Source organism: Hemicordylus capensis, chromosome 3 (genome assembly GCF_027244095.1).
Source record: "Hemicordylus capensis ecotype Gifberg chromosome 3, rHemCap1.1.pri, whole genome shotgun sequence".
Classification (NCBI taxonomy): domain Eukaryota; kingdom Metazoa; phylum Chordata; class Lepidosauria; order Squamata; family Cordylidae; genus Hemicordylus; species Hemicordylus capensis.
Window position 1 is genome coordinate 235,939,887 of NC_069659.1, and position 23,261 is coordinate 235,963,147.

General features: G+C 45.8%; 1 protein-coding gene across 1 annotated transcript in view; it reads right to left on the minus strand.

Moving 5' to 3' along the window:
* Window positions 1–23,261, minus strand: part of SPOCK2 (SPARC (osteonectin), cwcv and kazal like domains proteoglycan 2) — a 98,687-nt gene that overhangs the window by 15,667 nt on the left and 59,759 nt on the right. The window contains exons 2-7 of the mRNA XM_053307418.1: window positions 21,057–21,102; window positions 16,099–16,213; window positions 13,562–13,676; window positions 7,498–7,612; window positions 5,461–5,580; window positions 370–588 (exon numbers count right to left, since the gene is read on the minus strand). Coding sequence (XP_053163393.1) covers window positions 370–588; window positions 5,461–5,580; window positions 7,498–7,612; window positions 13,562–13,676; window positions 16,099–16,213; window positions 21,057–21,102 — 730 coding nt within the window. The remainder of the gene's footprint in view (window positions 1–369; window positions 589–5,460; window positions 5,581–7,497; window positions 7,613–13,561; window positions 13,677–16,098; window positions 16,214–21,056; window positions 21,103–23,261) is intronic.

The following is a 23,261-nucleotide window of genomic DNA, read 5'->3' on the forward strand; positions in this document are numbered from 1 at the left end:
TCTACCTTACAAGGCAGTTGTACGGACTACTGAAATAACATATACAAAGGGCTCCAAGCATTTAGGAAAAAGCACTATATGCATCGTAGTTATTTTATCACTATTGTTATTATGAGCTTCAGCTTGGCAGCAACCCATGACGAATGTGTAAGCCAAGGAGCCCTTAGCTTAGTTCCCTCAAATCTGGCAGCAGCAGTGCCATCACTGAATGAGTGGGAGAAGCATGCGGTTGACTTGTCAGTGTATGTCTCTGAGCATCTACTCTAATGATTAGCACTCCATATGGAACGGCAGTACTACTGATGGAGAGGAGCTAACACCCAAGACAGTAGAGCTGTCTCTAAAGGAAACCTTGTGGTGGTGACGCACTTTCTCTCCAGAAGCAGAAGCACCACTCTGCAGTGGAGACACGCCCATCCTTATAGGTGTCGCAGGAGTTGAAGAAAGGCCGGATGCAAATCTCGTACTTGTCCAGGTTGATGGCTGCCAGCTCTGTCTGGTCCAGGAAAAGGTCACTGTTTGTGTCCAGCTTGGAAAACATCCAACCAATGGAGTCTTTGCAACTGGCCACCAGGCTCTTGTCCAGCACTGAAAACAGATGGGGGGTGGGGGATGGAAAAACAGGAGAGAGAGAGAGAGAGAGAGAGAGAGCGCATTAAAAAGTTACCTCTGGATTCCCTCAAAAAATGCAAAAGATGTAAAGTGTAAGAAGGGATGTCTATATTATTTTGATTCCACTATTCCAGAATTTGGTTCTGGATGCAGGATTCAGCATCCAGAGATGTTTTCATGTGGTGGGTTTTTTTTGTTGATTTGCTTACAGACACAAACTAGCTGTAAAGATGGGCTTAAAATGGGCAGGCAATGCTTGACCAGCTCTCAGAATCTACACAAGGGAAGGCTCAGCGGAGGACTTAGTGGCTGACATAGTGAAGAAAATTGCTCAAAGGAGTCCCATGGTCTCGTCCTTTTCATTTGAATGGTACTACTTTGAGTAATTTTTCCTCAGTATGTCAAGCCAATAGCCACCTAATGGCAAATCCCCACTGGTATGCTTCCCAGACTATGGAAAACACCTATATTGGGCAGCAGCAATATAGGAAGATGCTGACAGGCATGATCTCATACTATGGGGGAATGATAAACCCCTCCTGTACTCTACCAAAGACAACCACAGGGCACTGTGGGCGCCAGGAGTCGACATCAACTCGACGGCACACTTTACCTTTATGTTATCCTGCCAATAATCCTAAGCCTGGGTTCCTTCAGTGCCACACTAGAAGAAGCAACATACATTATGCAAATGTGCTTAATGGATACAGGTCGTGAGATTGAGCTTTCCTTAGCACAGAATTTTGACTGATGCACTTATTTAAGATGAAGCATAGACTCATCCCTGTGAAAGGCTGAACACTGATGCTCATGTGTCCCAGGATTCAAACTCCCCTGTGGAAATGAACCTTAGGCATGCGAAGTTTGAAATTCTGCACTGGAAATCCCAAGTAAGGGTCCATGGCCCAAAGGTGGCCCCACAGAATGTGAACTGTCACCCCTCCCTTTCTTGTTGCCAACCTAGAGGCACAGCAGGTATAAAGGAAGTAAGACATGTAGCAACAGAAAGGGGGAGGCAGGGAAAGGCCACTTGAAGGGGTTGGAGCTGCAGTGTTGACCCATCACCTTGAGCTCCCTTCTCAAAGCAGCCCCGCAGCCCACCAAACGAAAACGAAAAAGCAGCTGCTGGAGGATCTAGGAGCTTGACATTTCCCAACAAGACCGGCTTCTCTTCCTATCACATTCACAGTTTATGACGTTCCCACCCGTTTGGCTCCAGATGAGCTTCCTAACAGCTGGAGGAAACAGCACCCTGGCTCGCTGCTCTGCTTCTGAAAGCCAAGGGATGAAAGCACAGAGCAGAGGAGTGTCAGCCTGAACCCCAGAGAGTGCCGCCGGTTTCCATCCAGCGCAGTCCCTGGGGGAGAAGCGTCTGGCCTCCGAGGTTCCTGTTCACTGACATTTAAGCTGACGATCTTCCTCCTGACCGATCGCACTTCACACTCCGCGTGTGCTTGGGGACCAACTTGCCAACTCTGCCGGGGGACTGGGGGCTTATTTCTAATAAGGGTGCAAAAACGTGCGCCTTGTTTGTGTTCGCACAGCAAGCGGCAGAGCGGGTGGGCCACACAGAGAGCAATGTTCCAGCCATTCAGGGAATGAGCCTCTTTCAGTGCCAACATGGATGCTGCTCACTGCGAGCCAATGATGAACATCCCTCCACCCCACCCCATCAGTAACACAATGACATGCAAACAACACTCTTTCAAAAATCCCACAGGCCCCAACTCTGCTTTAGAGGGCTCGTTTCTCCAGCTGGCCAAACATAGCACTTTGTTCTTTTCGCCAATGAGAACGCCGCAAACACCACATGGAAGATCTGCTTTAATGCACTCAATCCCACAGGATTAAAGTGGCCCCAGCTCGAGAACTATTTAAAGCCACACAAAACACACAGTCACACAAAAGGCCCCTTTTAGTGCTATAAGGCAGCTACTTTTGGGGTGGCCCTCCAAAAGTGCTACTAAGTCCCAGCAAAACTGCTCTGAGGCACAAGGGAAAAGAAGAGATGAAGCAATAAGAGAGATGAAGACTGACAGAAGGGACTCAAGCCACCAGGAATGTCCGCTGTACAATCTCCATTAAAACAAATGTGTCTAGCACAAGTGAGCAACTGTGCTCTGGCAGACTCTCATTCATTTCAGCTAAGCAGTCTCTCACCAACAGAGTTGTCAGAATAGTTGTTGACAGTGGTTTCCCACCCTCTTCCACCCCAGAGTCTGATCTACACACACGCAAACCTTGCCATTTGCAGATCCAACATCTGTGGTTCTGTGTATCTGCAGTCAGGTAACTGACATTTGACCTCAGCATATGTGTGGGGGGCGGGGAACATTCACAAAGGGTTGGTTCTGTGTATCTGTGGGTTCACCATTTTGAAGAGAGGAGCCATTTTGTGGGTCATTTGTTTTTTTAAAAAAATGCTGTGATTTTGTGTGTGCAAAGGTTCCAGATTTGGGACTTTGGGTGGGGGGGGCATTGCTGAACACCTGGAGACCTGAGAAGCACAACAAGGCACTTCTTTTTGCAGTTTCTAAGGCCATTTTTCACCATTCCCAGAGTCTTCAGTAACCTAACCCCAAGTCCCATTGACTTTCTATCCGCTGTTCTGTTATCCATGGTTGTAATGGAGTATAGAACCCGCGCAGATAATGGGGTTCAATTGTATAGCTTGAACACATTGCCATTTGGACTTAGTTGCTTTAGTTCTTTAAACCAATTTTAGTCCTTATGCTTAGTGCACAGAAAGCATATTCTTGCCCTCTACTGTAGCTCATTCTCTGAACAACCATGTAGGCTAGTCTGTACAGAATGGGCAAGCATGTTGGGATTAGGGAATCTATATGAAACACTCTCTCTGCTCCAGAACACCTTCCTTTACTCTTCCAAATCTATCCTCAACCTCCCCCTCTTCCAAAAGGCCTTGCTGACTGCACTTACCCCGTAGACTTTGATTCAGTTGGGGATAAGTCCCTATGATCCGATTTGCCTCTCCCATTCCTTCCTTCTCTTTTATCCCCTACAAAGATGTAACCCCTACTTTAAGAATTTAGACTATAAGCTCTAGGAATGAGCCCGAAGTGCTTTGTGCACATCCATGGGAGTGGCGAGTGGGCACTTTAAACAGAGGGGGGCAGGTCTTACCTGCCCCTCCGGCGCTCCTCCACTGCCCCACCAGGGTGCTGCTGCTTCCAAAAGGCTGCGCCATCTCTTCAGATAAGCCGCACCAGGGGCTTCCTGCATGGGAACAGGAAGTTCCCCCGTTCCCAGCATCCCATGGGTGTCATCATCACGTAAATGGTGTCTGCACATGCGGTGGGGTGGCAGAGGAGCTGCCGCCCTCCATTTAAAGTGCCTGCTTGCCCCTGGCCAAAATGTTTCCACTGGGGGAACTCGAACCCTTTCAGCACCTCGAATCTGAGGCACCAAAACAATTCATGCAGATCCCTAGTAAGCTCCTTGAAGCAGGGTTTCTGCTTAGCCTCCTCTAGAAAGCACCATGTACTTTGAGAGTCCCATGAATGCTCATCCAGCTTTATTGCTGGGGGTTGAACTGATTTCCAGAGCAGCCCGTATGACACTCCAATAGCGATGGCAAGTCCCAAGGTGGCACGATGAGATCTCTCCAGTTATCTGTAACCAGGGCAATAAAATGACCAAGGAACCGGACTCAAAAGACTCACCCCACAATGGCTTCCCCACATACCAATGTAGCAGTTCCTCTGAATTTACCTTTAAAGAAAGAAAAATGGCTACAAAACCCTGCCATCTCAGGCCAGGACCTCAGCTGATGTGAATATGATCACATCGTATTCAGAACTAGTCAAAAGAAAAGACCATTTTTGATGGTGATGTATTAGAGTCACCCCAAGTTATTTTCTTTAAGCATGGCTATTAGGGTTGAGAAAGTTGATGTTGTGGCCTGCCATGAGATCCAGTGAAAACTTCCCTCTTGGGGCAAACATAATCTGTGTATCATGTAGTCTGGCCCAAGAATGCAGCTGAAAGCAGTTTCTGTGTTCAACCATGCGAGTTTGTATCTGGTTGGTGGCCATTCCAATATAAAACTAGTTCACACAGACAACCAATTCCAATATGTTTACGTCCTCGTCAAATAGGAACAATGAATCCCTGAGGACTCTCTGTAGAGTTCCTTTTCACTCTCAACTGGTCTCATGACTAGGTGTCACACTCAAAATTGCACTCATGGTAACCACTGCACAGTGGGGTATGCAGGAAAATGGTTGTGCAAATTCACTTTAACACCATCCAAAGCAAAATTGCTAAGGCTGAATAGCCAGTTCAACATTTCTCCTGAAAATGTGGTGGAAATTTCACACCCCTTTCTCCATACTGTTGAATTACAGCGCTGGGGATTTCTGCAAAGACAGTTATCCCGTCATTCAGACTACACCAACCAGCTTTAGTCTTCCTGGCATAACTAACTGGAAATGGAGAAGCTAAACTGAACTACAATCAGAAATAGCACATAATACAGCACTTCCTGGACTAGATGACTTCACACTGGAAGCTGTGGATTGCAGAACGTTCTCCCATATCAACAGCTCCCAGAATACAGACAACTAGCATATCAGGGAGAGGTCTGAGGTGATCCTTTTCTCTCACACGGACAGAGAGCTGTTGGCTATAACACATAACATTTCTAAGTTTGGCTCGTAGCCTCTCAACGTTTCCTCAAAAACAAACAAACAAACAATACAGCCCTTGTTGGAAACAGACAATTGGTAAATGGCACAGAGAATAATCTCAGGAATTATATGGGCCCATTCTAGCCATTTCAGGAGAGAGCAAAGATAGGGCTGAGAAAGATACATGTCTATGTCGTACCATTTACTGGACTGGTCCCGGCATTTCCAGAGCTGTTCTGTTTGGCGTTCTCGTGCAAGAGCTGGAACCAATCCCGCAGCCGGTCCCCCAAGTCTGCCAAGTCTTGCCCAGTACAGGTCTCTGTAAATGAAATACTAAATTATTAACTGAACACCTCAAACTGAACTTTGTATGGCTTTCCAACGCAGCCATACAAAATAGGGATGTGCACGAACCTGTTTGGAGGCCCTTTTACGGGCCTCTGGACAGGTTCGAACACGGGGCCCAGTTCAAAGTCAGCGGGGGTGCCTCTTTAAGGGCAGGGGAGGGTGCACTTACCCCTCCCGCCACTTTCCCCCTGCCGGCACTCGTTACTGTTAAAAGTCTTCGGAGCGGCAGCATAGCTCCCTGCCGCCCCGTTGCCCTCCTCGGCTGGAAGTGGCCGTAAGTACTGGGCATGCTTGCTCCCATCGCGTGCACGCATCTGCACGGCAGACGGGCGCACGCGATGGGCGCACATGCACCCGGTACTTCCGGCCACTTCCGGCCGAGGAGGGCAATGGGGCGGCAGGGAGCTATGCTGCCACCCTGAAGACATTTAACAGTAATGAGCGCTGGCAGGGGGAAAGCGGCGGGAGGGGTAAGTGCACCCTCCCCCGCCCTTAAAGCGGCACCCCCGCCACCTTCGAACCGCCCAGCAGCGGTTCCGTGCACATCCCTAATACAAAAGACACCCAATCTACATTTTATGGGTTGTGCAACATTCTTTTGAGTCTCTTTTGGGAATACAGAGGATGATCAAACCATCCCCATGCTGGATATTTGGTATGTCGGGTAGGATGAGGCAAGAGAGAGAGGTATTCCTATTGATGAGGCAGGGCAGGGGAGGAGGAGTAACAGTTTGGCGCACACGGCTTGGAAACCCTATTTTACCTTTTCTTTTCACAGAGGATAAGGAAAGGCAAACGAATGAGAAAGTCAGTGTGATGTGTCATGGGACAAGTGGTCAACTTAAGAACAGGGAGACTCCAGTTCAAATCCTCCCCCACTGGATGGACTGGGTCCAAGCACTACCTTGCAAACTCACCCACTTCACAGGGGTGTTGCAAGGATAAAGGAGGTGGGGAGGAGAATAGGGGTGTGCACGGAACCGCCAACTGCGGTCTGGCACTGGGGTGGGGGGGTAGCTTTAAGAGCGGCGGGAGGGTTTACTTACCCCTCCCGCCACTTTCCCGCTCTGGCGCCGTAATGCTAAGAGTAATTGGGGCGGCAGGATACCTCCCTGCCGCCCCCTCCCCCGATGTTGCTGTAAAAAACTCCCAGCAGCCCTTTGCGCGCACGCACGTCAAAAAGATGTGAAGCGCGCGCACAATGTGCACGCACGCAAAGGACTCCTAGGAGTGTTTTCCAGCAACAGCGGGGAAGGGGTGGCAGGGAGGTATCCTGCCGCCCCAATTACGCTTAGCATTACGGCGCCAGAGTGGGAAAGCGGCGGGAGGGGTAAGTAAACCCTCCCGCCGCTCTTAAAGCTACCCCCCCCCGAACCGGACCACCCAGGTCCGGACCGGTCCGGAGGCTTTTTCAATGGCCTCCGGACTGGTCCAGGCCCATCCCTGGAGGAGAACCCCCTGTTTGCTGCCCTGATGTCCTTGGAGAATGGGCAGGATGCACATGAGAAAAAAAAGACTTGATGTGTCTGTCCTTGCATTCTTACTATGTAGCATAGGGGCCCATTTGATGCAGCCATTTATATAAACCTTCTAGAGTCCTCAGAACTGCCTTGGAGGCCCTGCCCTCTGGTCCTCTTCAGACTGAAATATGTTTGATGGGTACCAGAAACAGGGCCTTTTTGGTGGTGGCGGCACACCTGTGCCACCTAAAGTAAAATGGTGCCTAGTTCCTAAAAGTAAAAGGTGCCCTGTTAGCAGGAGGTTAAATTGGTGTTCCTGTTTACATTCAGGCAGAGGAAGACATGTGGAATATGGGTCAGAGAGAGAGAGAGAGAGAGAGAGAGAGAAGCTACAGCCATTGCAGCATTTGCAAAACGATCCCTCTGACCTTGTTTGATGTCTGTGGCCGAGGTCGGACTATGCTCAGTTGCACACGGGCACTGCCCCTCACACTTGACGGTCAGCTGCTTGCTGGTCAGGCAGGCTTGCTGCTCCAATTTACACTGCAAGACAGAAAAAGAGAAGTCAGAAGAGGGTCAAAGTATTTATTGCGATTCCAAAGGAACACAGAATGTGATGCTGGGCACAAAATTCAGTTGCGGGGGCGGTGGGGGGAGAAAGAGTATTAAGAGTGTGGAGTGTGTGTGTGTTAACAAGCATCCCTCAGGGCTGCAAAGACACTCTTGCAAACATGTAGGCAATCCCTGCTGAAACCTCTGAATTGAAGGAAGGTGGCTGAGGAAGGTTTCAGTGGTCAGACGGTGAGGCTTCAATGCCTGCATAGCACCTGCTCCTCCTCATGACTAAGGTAAGGTAAAGTTATTATTATTATTATTATTATTACATTTATATCCCCCTCTTCCTCCAAGGAGCCCAAAGCGGTGTACTGCATACTTGAGTTTCTCTTTCACAACCACCCTGTGAAGTAGGTTAGGCTGAGAGAGAAGTGACTGGCCCAGAGTCACCCAGCTAGTATCATGGCTGAATGGGGATTTGAACTCAGGTCTCCCCGGTCCTAGTCCAGCACTCTAACCACTACACCACGCTGGCTCAGTGTGCCATCCAGTCAATTTCGACTCCTGGCTAGCACAATCCAAATAAAGTATGCAGCACAGTAACATCATAAGGCAAGATTTGAGTCATCTTGCAAACTGATTCAATTCAGATAATTTATACAGATTGTAGAATTCTGTCTATTCTGTTGTCCGGAAAATCTGATTGCATAGGCACAGCCTGGATTTTACATTTGTTTTAGAGCAGCATCTCTGCTTAGCACTCTGAAACCCACAAGGTTTGCAGTTATTAGGCCCCTCTGGCTGACAACACAAATGCTTTTGACCCAGTGCACCACAGTGCCTTCTGCTTCCTTCCCAAGCTGAAGGGTCCAGTGGATTGGCACCTAGTCCAATGAGTACAACTAAGGATCTGCATCTAGCAACATGGGTCTCTTCAGCTGATCCTTATGAATGCCAAGGGCAAAGTTGTAACAGAAGGATTTTGTGGTGGTCCAGCATTCTGATCCTGTTACTGCTTTGTTATTTAACTCTTCGGGCAATGAGGCACCAAAGCAAATAACAATGAATCTTCTTAGTACTAATCTCCTTGAATGAAATTTCCTGCTGTGTCCTGGTTTTGAACTAATCAGGCTAAGGCTTCTCAACATTCTTAGATGCATAATAGGCTACAAACCAGCTGCCTGTTTCCTGCAGACTGCAAATGTTCCACCAGCCATTGGGTGACCTGCTGTGATCTCAGGTGTGCATGAAAATTCTAAGATGGGTGGGAAGGAGATGAAGGGTCAGCCATGGAAACATTAAAATCCATGCATTTGATAGAAGTGAAGAAGGTGGGTTTGGCTGGGGGGAAAGCACCCCACAGAGCAAACCAGAAAGAGGGCTTGGCCCTGCATTTTGTTGGTGAGAAGGGAAAGAAACCATTTTTAAAAAATGGTTTCTGTTTTTAATTGTAAACTGCCCTGAGCCATTTCGGAAGGGCAGCAGAAAAATCGAATAAATAAATAAATAGGAATACAGATATGACAAATAAGACAAATATTTATATACCACTTTTCAACCAAAGTTCCCTAAGCGGTTTACATAGATATAAATAAGTAAGTAAGTAAGTAAGCAAAATGGCTCCCTGTCCCCAAAAGGGCTCACAATCTTAAAAAGTATCACAAGGCCGACACCAGCAACAGCCACTGGATGGATGCTGTGCTGGGGATGGATAGGGCCAGTTGCTCTCCCCCTGCTCAATAAAGAGAATCATCATTTTAAAAAGATGCCTCTTTGCTCAGTTAGCAGGGAAACATTCACATCACTCAAAACAGATTTGAGCAAATTCAAAGTGTGTTCCAGTTTGGTTTCACTGCCAGATCAGTTTTCAGTATTGAAGGAAATGAGTCAAAAAATAATCACAATCCTCGTTGCCTGCTGAAGTTGTCCTGGCCACCAGACCGAGCAGGCCAATGACCGCTTTGCCCCATGGCATGTCATAATGAGCTTTGATTTCTCTGCATGCTCCAGGCTAATGCTGGGGTCGTATGGAAATTGGCCCTAATTTGTAGCAGGGGGATACTCAGTGATTTGCTTGAAGTAAGTTTTCTGAGTCAGCCTACCCTTGAGTGGGAGGGGAAGGTTCGGCTTCACAAGACTTGCTGCCTATTTTGAGAGTTAAATGCAACTAGGTGCTAAAGGCAAGAGCTTAGCTGAAACAGGCTCCCCTATTCCAATAGCCAGAAGGCAGAAAAAGTAGGTCAGCACAGTGTAACAGGGGATACTCAAACGTGCTTTGACTTTGTGAGTCACAGTACCCTGTACACAGCTTCACTGTAGTGTGTGTAATGTAAAGCACGCAACACCCACTTCTGGTATTATCATGACACCAGTGCACTATAACCCAGAGGCCACTGTGGGCTCACTTTCCCCAGAAGGAAAGTTAGCTGACCTCAAACCTTGACCAGACTTTTTATTATCAGTACGAGTCATTCTTTTAAAATAGATTGTTTAAAACATTTGCCATGTGTCAACCAGCCAAACCTTCTTCATAGTTTTGCCATTTTGTTTCCAGAAAGAGATAAAGGTCTGCCATTTGAGATGCAGCGTCTTAGCATACATTCTTCCTCTTCTCTTCAAGGATGGAGACAATGAGGTCGTTGTCATGACCGGGAGGGTTGGGCAAGTGGGTGGGCAGGAAAGCATGGTAAACATACCTTCCCTCCAGACGACCAAGTGCTCCTGGTGTGCTCCCAGATGAGCAGTGCTGTGTGCCTGTAGCATGGAGCTGTGGGGGTCAGGAGGACATGTCCCAGTCTCCAGAAATCCGACAATGCACAGCGCAAGTTAGTGTTTCAGCACTGGCTGAAAGTAGCAGGTTCTGACACACGGTCAAGGAACTGCGGCTAAGGGAGCACTCACCCCTTAATCTCCTTTAAGAAGAGGCCTCCCTTGGCGGGTTTGCCGCCGAGGCACTGCAGGGAGCCCATCGAATCTCATGGGTTCCCATGGGCAGCCAAGCCTGGGCTTAGCTTCCCTAGCCCGGTCTTGGCTGCTCAAGAGAACCACCACAATATTTTTTCCAAAGCTGAAGGTCGTCTGAAAGAGGTGTACACACATCTCTCTCATTTTCATCTCTTCTCAACAGGTTGATCAGGTTTTTGTACTGTTTCAAAAACCTACCTTCAACTCTCTTAAAAACTACTGTATGTCTTTCAGTTTTACTTTGTCTGATTGTTACTTCCTCATTTATATACATATTTGCAAACTATTGTAACTTTGGTGGGAGGTTCACAGATTTCCAAATTTAGCAATGACTAATTTAGCTCCTCTCAAAGATGAAAAGCACTACTCATAATTACCTCTTCTAATATTATCTTTAGAATCACCAAATTACACCACCTCTGGAGCTTCCACTAATTGGCTACATGTAATTATATCATTTCCATATAATTCTGCAGATTGGTTATATATTAGCAGAAGTGCCAGAGGGGTTATTATTAGGTGATTATCTTTAATACCACCCAATAACATCACCTCTGGTGCTGTTGCTAATATGTTGCTAATAATCACTTACTTAGTAGTGTTGATGTGGAAATGCCCTACACACTTTGTGTGATGCATCCTTACAATATTCATGTAGGGTAGGGCTTTGATTCCTATTTTACTGATGGAAACCAAGACTGAGAGAGAGGAATCACACACACACACACACACACACACACACACACCCCAAAGGGCTGTCCAATGATACTACATTTATATACAGTACATATACAAATGTATATAATTTATATATTATATATATTATATAAATGTATAAATTTATACATATAATTATTAGAACATGAAATTCTATGCATAGGAAAGAAAGCGATAGCCAGCGTTCCAAAGCTTGAGAGATGTTTTGGCCATTCACACTAATGATTTGAGCTTCTCCCCACATTTTTGGGTCTCATTCAAAGGGAAGAGATGTTGTGAGGACCCACCCAGACTCAGAGGAGGATTGCATGCCCCAGCCAAGATCCAGAACCTGCCCCTCTTCTTACAGTTGTTTCCTTGGAGGAGAGCTGGAGCCCAGTCAGTTCCAGTGAAGCTCCTGTCCTGTTCCTAGAACAACCACTTCCATCCACCCCAGGAGCAGAGGTGATGCTGTGCCAGAGCCAAAAGTCAACCATGGAAGTTGGGTTGACTTTTGGCTCCAGACGGCTTGGGGCCCACTTCCTAACAGGCCCACTCAGGAGGAGGCCATTTCAGACAGCTGCTTTGAATCAGGGCCAACCTGAGCTCCAGGAAAGGGTTCGACTCCCGCATCCTACATAATTCCTTCATTTGTGCCACCTTTGCTGGTTCAACAGCTCTGTCTTTTAGCTCTTGGCTTGTTAGATGCTGTGAGGGAAACACACAACTGTACATTTCTCCACAGCAAGATGAATGTTCTCCTGATGCGAAGATAGAATGTACATTTCCCCACTGGCCTTAATGAGTCATGTCACCAACTTGTCACATGCCTTGTGAGATGCAAGCAAAGTGATGATCTCTCACCCAGGGTGACACTTCTTTCTCCCACCACCCTTTAGTTCCTCTTCTCCACCACAGTGCATCCTGCACCACAGCCTGGCCGCACAAGGCCAGGGCTGCCCCTCACTAAATCTCATAAAGACCTTCAGGGGCTGAGTCATGCATGAGTGTATTCAGGAATCACCACAGTAAATTCCAGAACAAAATCAACTAGGTCATACTAGACTGGAAGGGTGGAATTATGCATTGTGAAGATAAAACCTTCATGGCCACTCCCTTGAAAGGGGATCTCTGTTTTTCCAGTGTGTTCTGTTCATGGAAGAAACTTCAGCTCTTCCATGAGTCTCCTCCTCAAAGGTTATTTTGCTCAAAAGATTGGATTGAAGCTTTTCACAAGGGGGGTTCTGAAGCTCTTTAATTCGTGTCTCCTCCGAAATGGAGGGTGTGTGTTCACATATTGGCTAGATTTACCCTGAAGTCCCTGCGAGTTATCTGGAAGCAGTTCACACAAAATCCGGGGTTCTCACTGCACGTTACAGAGCAGACCGATTTTTATCCAGGGTAAAAAAAATCCACTATTTGTGGTGGTTTTGGGGGGACAACGAGTTCGCAATAAAGCCTTCTAGTAAACCCGTGGTAAAACCTGCTGTGCGTAAAAGCCCCTTGGCTGCTAAATGATCCCAGAGCAAGGACTGAAGGCACATGAGGCAGCCACCTTGCTGAAGCTAAGCAGATCTAAGTCAGGTCACTGCCTGAATGGGAGACTGACCGCAAACCCCACGTACAGCATGGAAGAAAGGTGGAATAAAAATGTTCAAGTTAAGGCTGAGTCAGAATTCATGAATCAGTCCTTCAAGTGAGCTGGAGTTACAGCTGCCCTCCTTGCTTACCAACATTTCTGACACCTTTTATTGAAGACTTCAGAGTGCCTGTCCTCTGAACAAAACAAAGCTTATATAAAAATGACCTAAGGACAAAGTGCTTCTGAGTATGTACAGAGCACCTGAAAGGGAGTGGCTTAAAAAATTCAAAGGCTAGAACCCTTTTGAACATGTGCAGAGTGTCTCTGCCTGCTCCTCAAATAGCTACAACACACACACACACACACACACACACACACACACGGACACTTCTTAATTTTCCAGCTTTATACACTCTTGTTCTGGCAACTGGTTGAGAGTCTGGACTGACTGCCAACTTTAGCAGGCACTCAGTAAGGACTTAGGCTCAGACACTCCTGTGCAGTGGTCTGAGCATATAATTGAGCCTACCCATCAACCCTTGGGTCCCTTTGAGGCCGTCCACTCCCCCAGTTAAGTTAGGATGGGACCATGTTGGTCTGGTTATCTGAAAGCATGACAGCTTCTTCTCCCGGGTTTCTGCCCATCCACTTCCAACCCATCTCATTTTCAGTGTTAGTGATTGTTTTCTCCTCACCACAGAGCTGTAAGTGTGTCCATCAGAGCCACAGACAGATGCAAGCTGGGTCATGTGACAAGGCTTGCAAAAGCTCTCCTTGTTTCCATGGAGTTTCAGGGCAGGCTGCTTGATTCTGTTTGTGTGCACACAAGGGAGAAAGAGATAAAAAGAAAAAGGAGTGCATATTAAAGTAGACCTAACCTCACAGTGTACCCATACAAACACATACACAGCATGCCCTTCTCACTGGCATTTCGGGAATGTGAAATATTCACAGATTTGAAAATGACTCCTCACAGCAGAAAGAGCAGATAGGGATTGTAAGTGACTCCCACAGTCCTGAAAAAGGATGTCACCTCTGTATGGACAGAGGCCCTGTTCTTTCAACAGCTGCATAACAGGCAGAAATTAACAGGTAATGCTTTTCATAGCCTGGAGCTTTCCCAGACAGCAGGCTTTACTTCAGGTTTTCTGAGAGGCTTTACTGTGAGTTCGAAGTTGCCAAAACAAATAACAAAACGACGCAAAAAGTGGATTTTTTAATCCCAGAAATAAATCAGGCTATACTCTGACGTGTAATGAAAAACCCATATTGTGTGTGAATTGTTACCTGATAGCTCACAGGAACTTTGGGGTAAATTTAGCTGATATGTGAATGCACACCTCCATTCCAGAGGAGATGCGGACTAAAAGCTGGGTATGAAAAACTTCCTGGAAGTTTTTCACACGGGGCTTTTAAAGCCCTTTAACTCACATATCTTCCAGAATGGAGGGGGTACGTTCATATATTGGCCAGATTTACTCCAAAGTCCCTGCGAGATATCGGGGAGCAGTTCACACACAATTCAGGTTTTTCACTGCATGTTAGAGTGTTGCCCGATTTATATCCGGGGTAAAAAAAAATCTACTATTTGCTTTGGTTTTTTGGGACAACTCTGAGTTCGCAGCAAAGCCTCCCAGTAAACTTTGAGTAAAACCTGCTGTGTGTAAAAGTCCCTGGAAGTGCAGTGATAGGAAAAATCTTCACCTGCTGATTTCTGCCTGTTATAGTAGCTATTAAAAGGCACAGAACTTCCCTGTCTGCAAAATGGTGGTAAGGTTAACCCTAAGCGATATGCTTTGTTCATGGGAGAGGAAACAAGAGGGTGTCCTTTAAAGGCTACAGGAAAAAAACACCTAGGAACACCACATCATCCAGAAATGAACTGCAGTGAGCCATGAGAGATTTTAATATGAAGGAGCAGATGAGGGCCACAGCAACAGGGACATGCATGGGCAGGGTTAGCCCCTTCAGAGATATTACATGCTCCTTCCCTGACTTTCCAGCTTTCATTGGAAAAGGAATAAGTCTCTAGATCTTTTAGTTATAGAGATATGAGGGGAAATAGCCAGGCAATTGTTCAACAAGAAGTTAGGAATATAGAAATCTGCCTTATACCAAGTCAGACGATTGGTCCATCTAGCTCAGTGCTGTCTACACAGACTGGAAATCGCTTCTCCAAGGTTGCAGGCAGGAGCCTCTCTCAGCCCTATCTGGAGATGCCCTAGAACCTTCTACATGCAAGTATGCAGATGCTCTTCCCAGAGCAGCCCTATCCCCTAAGGGAAAGGTCTTACAGTGCTCACACATCAAGTCTCCCATTCATATGCAACCAGGGCAGACCCTGCTTAGCAAAGGGGACATGCCATCCTTGCTACCACAAGACCAGCTCTGTCCCCTGTTACCAGTGTTCACATAAATCAGTGGGAAAGTGCTGAGGTGAATGACAATGCACTTAGGTTAGGTTTAAGGACATTGGTCGACATGGGCGCTTTCCAGTTTAGCTGCTCAACAGCAGCAAAAAGCCTCCGTTCAGCCAAATCGCATTCGAAACATAAACAGCAGGGGGAGCAGTCTCACGGAAACGAACAACCCGAAAGAATAGCAACTTTTTCATGCTGGATACATGACGCCATAGCACTATATCACAGTGATTAAATTCAAAACAAGGCACTGGACATATGAACGGCACCCTGCTGTCTGTGTAGGAACGGCGGTGTCACAACACAGGAAGTGTGGAAGCACACTTCCGAGATACGTCCTGACCCCGTTGCAGGGTGTAATCTGGAAAGCGCCATGGTGAGAAAAATTACTCAAAGTGGCCCCAACACAATTACAAGAGATTAAATTCAAAGCAATTAAAATTAAAAGTAGTCCCAATACAATTTAATTTCTTTGGGACCACTCTGAATAATTTTCCTCACCATGTCATCAATTTTATTCTCTTCATTTCCCCTCCCCACCCCCAAAGAAATGAAATAACTTTGAACTTATCAGGCTATTTGTATTCGGTCCTGGTTGTTTGTACATGGACTTACAGAGCATCCTGCTCCCTATCGTGTCTCTTTCGGTCCACCCCACCACATAATGTCTGGCTGCAGGTCTGAAGCCAAGTGAAGCTCTCAGCACAAACATTCTCCAATTCTCTCACCAAGTTCAGCAAAGTAAACTGCTGCCAATCAGAGCCATGCAATCCGCCCAGTCAGGAATTAATGTACATCAGCTGCTGCCTTACCTGTGCTCCAGTTTCTTGCGGCTAATACACATGGCCCGCTGGTAGCCCTGGGCAATGCACACCTTGTGCCGGCTGCATTTAACTTTCTGGCAGGGATCTTTGGTGGTGTCTAAGCCTAAAGACAGACGGAAAGAGAACGTGAGAGACTAGTGCATCAAGGACAATGTGGTTGGTATGTCAAAGGGCTGCCTGCCCTCTGACATAAAGAGACACCTACATGCACATGCATCTCTGTGGATCCACACCTGCACATGTTCCAGTGCTGACTTACCTATACAAACAAGTCAGGCCATTGGTGCATCTATCTCAGTATTGTCTGCACTGACTAGCAGCAGCTCTCCAAGGCTTCAAACTGGAGTCTTTCCCAGCCCTACCTGGAGATGCCAGGGACTGAACCATGACCTTCTGCACACAAAGTAGCTGCTCTACCACTGAGTTACCTGTGGGATCAGGCCCAGTAAGTGTAATGTTTTTGTCATGATTCTCCACAGTGTTAACACATGGGGATATACAGTATTTGTACCCATTTTCAAACAGTTGATTTAGGTGGTCCCCATTTCCCGTGTGTGTGTGTGTGTGTGTGTGTGTGTGTGTGTGTATGCCCTTCTAAAACACACACAGGGCCATACCACTCCAAACCACTCTCTCACAATTAGGCAGCAGCAAGATGGCATGCTGATGGCAGGGGTGGGTGGGGGAGACATGTGTGCATATCCTCTGCCCCCAAGCTTTTAGGAGATATCATCCAAACCAGCCCATTGTCTGCAATTCCATGCACTAATTGCATACATCTAAAGCTTGAATCCATGAGATTAACACATATGCACACACTGACAAATTATCATGGCTAGTTTCAAGGAGAAAAGTTTCAAGCCATATACCCTGATCCAGCAAGAAGCAGCATCCAATGCACACAGAAGATCTGCACACAGATTAATGTACACGGATCTGCACACAGAAACAGCATCCAATGCATGTTACCACAGAGCATGGATGCACACCCCCATCTATACTTCCATTAGCACCTTCATCTGGATGCACATCTAATTGACTGGTGCATCTTTGGATGTGAATGCACATCCATGTCCAGGGCTGCCAGATATATTTTACTAGTTGCCTGCAATTATAGCTGGACTACCATCCAATGCAGAGTTATGCATGTTTAAGCAGGTTGGAATTGGTTGGCATAAGCGTGCTTAATGTTGCATTGGTTTATAGCTAGCAAACATTACACCTATGGAGAATCTGCTTGGAACAGACAGTCAAAAGGGAGAAAAATGCTCTTGAATTATTTCCTGAAGGTCAACACATCAGTATTCTTGTCAGGACAGAGCAGTCAAGGTGTTCTTTAAACAGAATTGAATTTATTTAATCAAACCAAGAGAGATCAGAAGGACTGGTGCTTGCTTGCTCGGTTTTTATTGGCAAAGAAGTTTAAAAAATCACCAAAGCCTCATGTAGACAGTGATTGGAAGTCAGCTGGTCAGGATCAGAAGTTGGTAACCGAGAAACCCCCAGGTTCTCAAGGCGAGAGCATGCGATGCTATTGTATGTGCAACACATTCTTGAATAGTCAACAAGCAACACAATGAGAGCAAAAGCTTAATTTAAGCAATCCCACCCACTGTACTTGGCTGCCTCTTATGCCTGGAAATGCCTCCCAGAATATTAGGGGTGTGTGAAGACCAATGTCCGTGGTCTGGTCTGAATCTGGAGTGAAACTGGATCCATGAACCGGTTCGGCACGTTTGGCGGCTCAGTTTGAATCAGTTCAGGGGTTCAAGGGCTGGTGAAGATGGCGCCAGGGTGGGGGCGGTGAGAGGTGCCTTTAAAAGTAATTTAGCAGGTCCTTACCATGATGCCACACATGCACGGAGGCCAGGTGAGTGCCAGTGTCAGAGCCATGCCGCTGCATGGGCAGCTGGGGGGAACACCGCCACATCTGGAAGCTGCCTAGAGCGGCGGCACCACAATAAGGATCTGCTAATTGACTTTTAAAGGTGCCTCTCACTACCCCCACCCTGGCGCCATCTTCACCAGCCCTTGAACCCCTGAACTGATTCAAACTGAGCTGCCAAACGTGCCGAACCGGTTCATGGATCCCTGGCATTGCCCTCACTGGCCCTCGAACTGCCAAACCGGTTCGAGCTGAGTTGCTGAACCGGTTCGCAGACCTATGGTTCGGTCCGAATTCGGACTGGACCGCGGACTGGACCTGTAGTCCACACACCCACTACAGAATACCTCCATAGTCCCACCATTCTCCTTTCTGTCAAATCTCTGTTCAGAACCCACCTTCTCCATTAAGCTCTTGCTCAATAAAAAAACAATCACACAGTTGCTCAGGAGAAGCTGAATTTACAAGTCCCGTTGCTCCTCCTCTCAGCCAAAGAGCTGATCAATACAACTGCAGGCTGGGCCAAATTTAGACATGACTTTAATCAGGGCACTGGTTCTGGTGTGCTTGCTTTTTCTTCTGTAAACGGCGCTGGGGGCTGATCCAGATCTAGTCTCTGGCAGGTGGTGACAGAGGGGCTTTAAGTCTGCTCTCTCTCTCTATAGTATTTGCACAGGAAAGTAAGGCCCCACTGGAGCTAATGGAAGTCCCTCTCCCCGAACAAACAGCATGAAGGGGAACTCTGTCCAGAATCGGACTAACTGCTAACTGAGCAAAGAGGCACCTTTTTAAAGTGGTGTTTCTCTTTATTTAGTAGAGGGAGAGCAACTGGCCTTATCCATCCCCAGCACAGCACCCCTCCAGTGGCTGTTGTTGGTGTCTATCCTGTGTTTTTGTGGGTTGTTTTTTTTTTAAGATTATGAGCCGTTTGGGGACAGCGAGCCATTTAATTTCATTCATTCATTCATTCATTTCTATGTAAACCACTTCGGGAATTTTTTTGTTTAAAAGCAGTATATAAATATTCAGCATCGTAGGAACATGGTGGGTAGATTTAAAGGTCACCCCCACCAGCATGCGTACTACTGAGGGCCTATGATAGGATTAAAGTCAAATCTTGCTTTGTATTTGGAGCCTCAACTGCTGCACAATTGGATCAGCCCTCCGCACAAAAAGCAAGACAGGAAGAAAAAATCCCCCTACAAGGAGCTAAATTAAAATTAGACTAAAACCCTATTCACACATTATGTTCAATACTTGTACAAGTGTACACAGGTACAATTATTCACAAGTTATGTTGAACACAAATACAGCAGTACACTTCTTGTCTGTACCATGCATCTGAAAGACTTGTACCGGTTCACTTTTTAAATCAATGCAGGTACATTCACCCAAAAACATAAACAAGTGTACAGACTTGTATATACTCGTACAACATACTATGCGAACAGGGCTTAAGTTAAAACACCTTAGCAGCAGGTTCCTTAAAACCTATTTAGAATTCCCTGGAGAAGTGGCCATATGGGCTTTCCAAGCAAAGCTGTTCCACAATGCAGTGCCACCACAGAGAAGGTCCTGCCTGCTCTGAGCTAACACATCATGATTCAACTGTTTTCAAAGAGCCACAGATGTCACAGAGAAAACCCTGAAACATGGCCTGTGCAGATCATATGATCTACTAGTCTATTACACTTCCTGCATGACTGAGCTTTGGTCCTGCCCCCTCCACTTGTTGTGATTTGGATATTTTCAAAAAGCTCAGATCTTTGCTTCTGCCCCATAAACTCCTCCCTTATAACATTATATATCCATCCAATATTTTTGGGCAAATTGACTGTGAAACCACAACTCTAATTACTTATTGGTTGCTACCTGCTAACTTGGCAAAGAGGCACCTTTTAATGTGGTGATTCTCTTTATTTAGCAGGGGGAGAGTAACTGGCCCTATCCACCCCCCAGCACAGTACCTCCAGTGACTGTTGCTGGTGTCTATCTTATGTTTCTTTTTAGACTGTGAGCCCTTTGGGGACAGGGAGCCATTTTGTTTATCTTATTTATTTGTTATTTTTGGAAGGGCGGTATAGAAATAGAATGAATGAATGAATGAATGAATGAATTACCAGCAATTTGCAGGAGGAGGCAATAGTAAACCCCTCCTGTATTCTATCAAAGAAAACCACAGGGCTCTGTGGATGCCAGGAGTCAAAATCGACTTGACAGCACACTTTACTCTACTTTACCAGCAATTAAATGGCAAAGGAAACATTTAAATGTACAACCTCCACAAACATGGAAAGCAGACTTATTTCATCACTCACTTAAGCAAAATCAGTTCTACTTACTGGCGAGCAACAATCTTAGTTAACAGATCAAATAAATAAATAAATAAATAAATAAAACACCTGGAAGATCATAAGAATTCACTGTAAAATAAATTGACTGAGGACATAGGCAGCCCAATCCACTGAATTATCTGTTGTTAGGAAAACCTATGCTCAAGTCACAGATCAAATTATTTTTTAGAATAAGCATTAGTGGGTAGACGGTATATGAGAGGAAGTTACTATAGCTCGACTCTATACCGATTCCAAAGTTCCATCATTCTGCTAAGGCAAGGGTTGCCAACCTGTGGTATTCCAGGTGTTGCTGGAATAAATTGTATGCAGATGCTTCTGCAATAAATTGTAGCTGGGGATGATGGGAGTTGTAGTTCAGCAACATGTGGAGTACCACAGGTTGGGAATCCCTGTACTAACGGAATCGAAGATAAGAATGAAGATAATAGCCTTTAAGCAGAAGGACAGTTGTGGTTTCTGAATAGCTACCACATATTTTGGTAGCTAATAAGATTGAAACAGAAAAGCATGTTCCTCTTCAAACTTGCCTTTAATTTAGCATGATAATCTTGGGTTGCATCAATTTCTGAACATTTTCAAAACAGATGACTGCAAGTCAAAGGCATTATCCTGTTTGAAAACCCTTTGTGCTAACCAGACCTCAGACATTTCCCCGCAGCAGCCTAAAGTCCTTTAAAGGTAAACTCAATCAGAAGAAAAGTTACCTTCATCAACCGGCTGATTATCCTCCCAGCTCTTGATGTAGTCATCCTATTAGGGAGAAGAAAAAGAGAGAATGCACGAACAGTTTAGACAAGAGAAAATGTCAGCTGTAAAAATCCAGATGCTCAGAGCTCCAGGCTAATCAAGCCATACACATACCATTATACAAAGGATGCAACAACAGCAGTGATGCCTTGATGTCTTGAGGTCCAGGAAAAGGACTCCATAGGTACCAATGAATCAAGAATGAAACCCTCCATAGAGGGCTGACATGTCAGGAGGATCTAAGGTTCTGAATTGTGGGGAGAAACCCTCCCTGCATTTAGCCCTCTGCAGACAAGCACTGAACGCGGTGATGCATGAGGCCAGTGAATGTGTTGGTGCACAAAACATGGCAAGCTGGGATGCTGGCATGTATCGACCCTCCACGCAGACATGTCTGCATCGGGCTTATGTGTTGGGTTTATTCTCTCTGTTCTGATTTGCAAGAAAGCTGAACTACTTCAGAAGGAAGAGCCACTATGGTGTGGTAGTAGCTATTTAGATGGCTGGCCTAGAACTGAAGAGACCCAGGTTCAACCCCCTTTCCCAGCCATTAAGCTCATTTGGTGATCTTGGGCCAGTCATTTTTTCAGCCTACTTTCCATAAGGAAAGTAAACTTATGAGACCATCCAACATTCTGTGTCCATCTGTGTGTCCCCCCATCAACTCCTCAGTGCCTGGATCAAATTGGGTATGGTTGTATGGACACATAGAGATACCTCAAAATGGTGTAGTCTGTGATGATGTCATCCACCCCGATTCAAGATGGCAGGCGTGTGAATGTTTGAGGCACAAGTGGGCTAACTTGTGGACCCTCTAACCAATTTGAACCGAATTTGGTACAGGTATAGTGAGTGACACATAGGGACATTTCAATGGCATAGTTTGTGATGATGCCATCCACCTCAATTCAAGAAATCGGACATGTGAACATTTGAGTCATAACTGGGCTAACTTGTAAACCGCCCTAACTGATTTTGAACCAAGTTTGTTACAGCTGTAGGGACACATAGGGACGGCTCAAGAGTGTAGTTTGTAATAATACCATCTAACCCAATTCAAGATGATGGATGCGTGAACATTTGAGGCACAAGTTAGTTCTTACCAGAACTACTTATTTTCTCTCAGTCTAACAAATCTCACAACACTGCCGTGAAATACAAATAGCAGGGAGATGGGAGGGTGCATGCTACCCAGGGCCTTTTGTGGAGAGGAAATTGCCTTGGGCCTCACACATGTAGGCACCCCCATTCAAAATATGGTTCAGTATTGGAAATGATCAGACTGATCCTTTTCATTCAAGGACATAAAACCAATCAGTTAAAATATAATCCCAGGATCAAGAGTTATTTCAGTATTTTGGATTATTACATTGACACAGGCTGCAGTGGCTGACACAAGTAGTGAAACATAACATTTGCGCAGTTGTGCAAAGTACTATTGTGTTGCTACACAAACTGGGCTAATAGGTTGCACAACCTATCTCTCTCTCTCTCTCTCTCTCTCTCTCTCTCTCTCTCTCCGCTTGTGAAATTTTTGTGCTTGCACAACAGTATTCTAATACTACATTCTAACACATGCATAAGATTGCATAGTGTCACTCAAGGGGGATATATATATATATATATATATATATATATATATATATATATATATATAAATGCATCTCCGCTTGTGAAATTTTTGTGCTTGCACAACAGCATTCTAATACTACATTCTAACAATGCGTAAGATTGCATAGTGTCACTCAAGGGGGCCTCAAATGAACATTCTGCCCCAGGGCCTCTCAGATTCCTAAAAAGGCCCTGGTGCTACCTTGAGCTCCTTGGATAATGGGTGGAATATAAACAACGGAATATAATACTTGATTGATTGATGAGTAAGAAAAGCTGAATAATCTAAAATCCCCTCCATTACACAACTATTGAAATGGGTGGGCCAAGCACTAGAGCAGAGCAGAAGGAAGATCAGGATCGACTGGCAGATTACTGGATGATTTGCAGTAGATTTATCAAGAGTTTGATTCCCACATGTTTAACAAAAGCAATGTCAAAAAAAGGCTTTCTCCCCCTCCAAACCAGGCTGTTAGAATCCCTGCTCTGTAGTAATTCTGATGAAGATCTGTACTTGTTTGTCTTTTTATTACATTTATAAACTGCCTAAT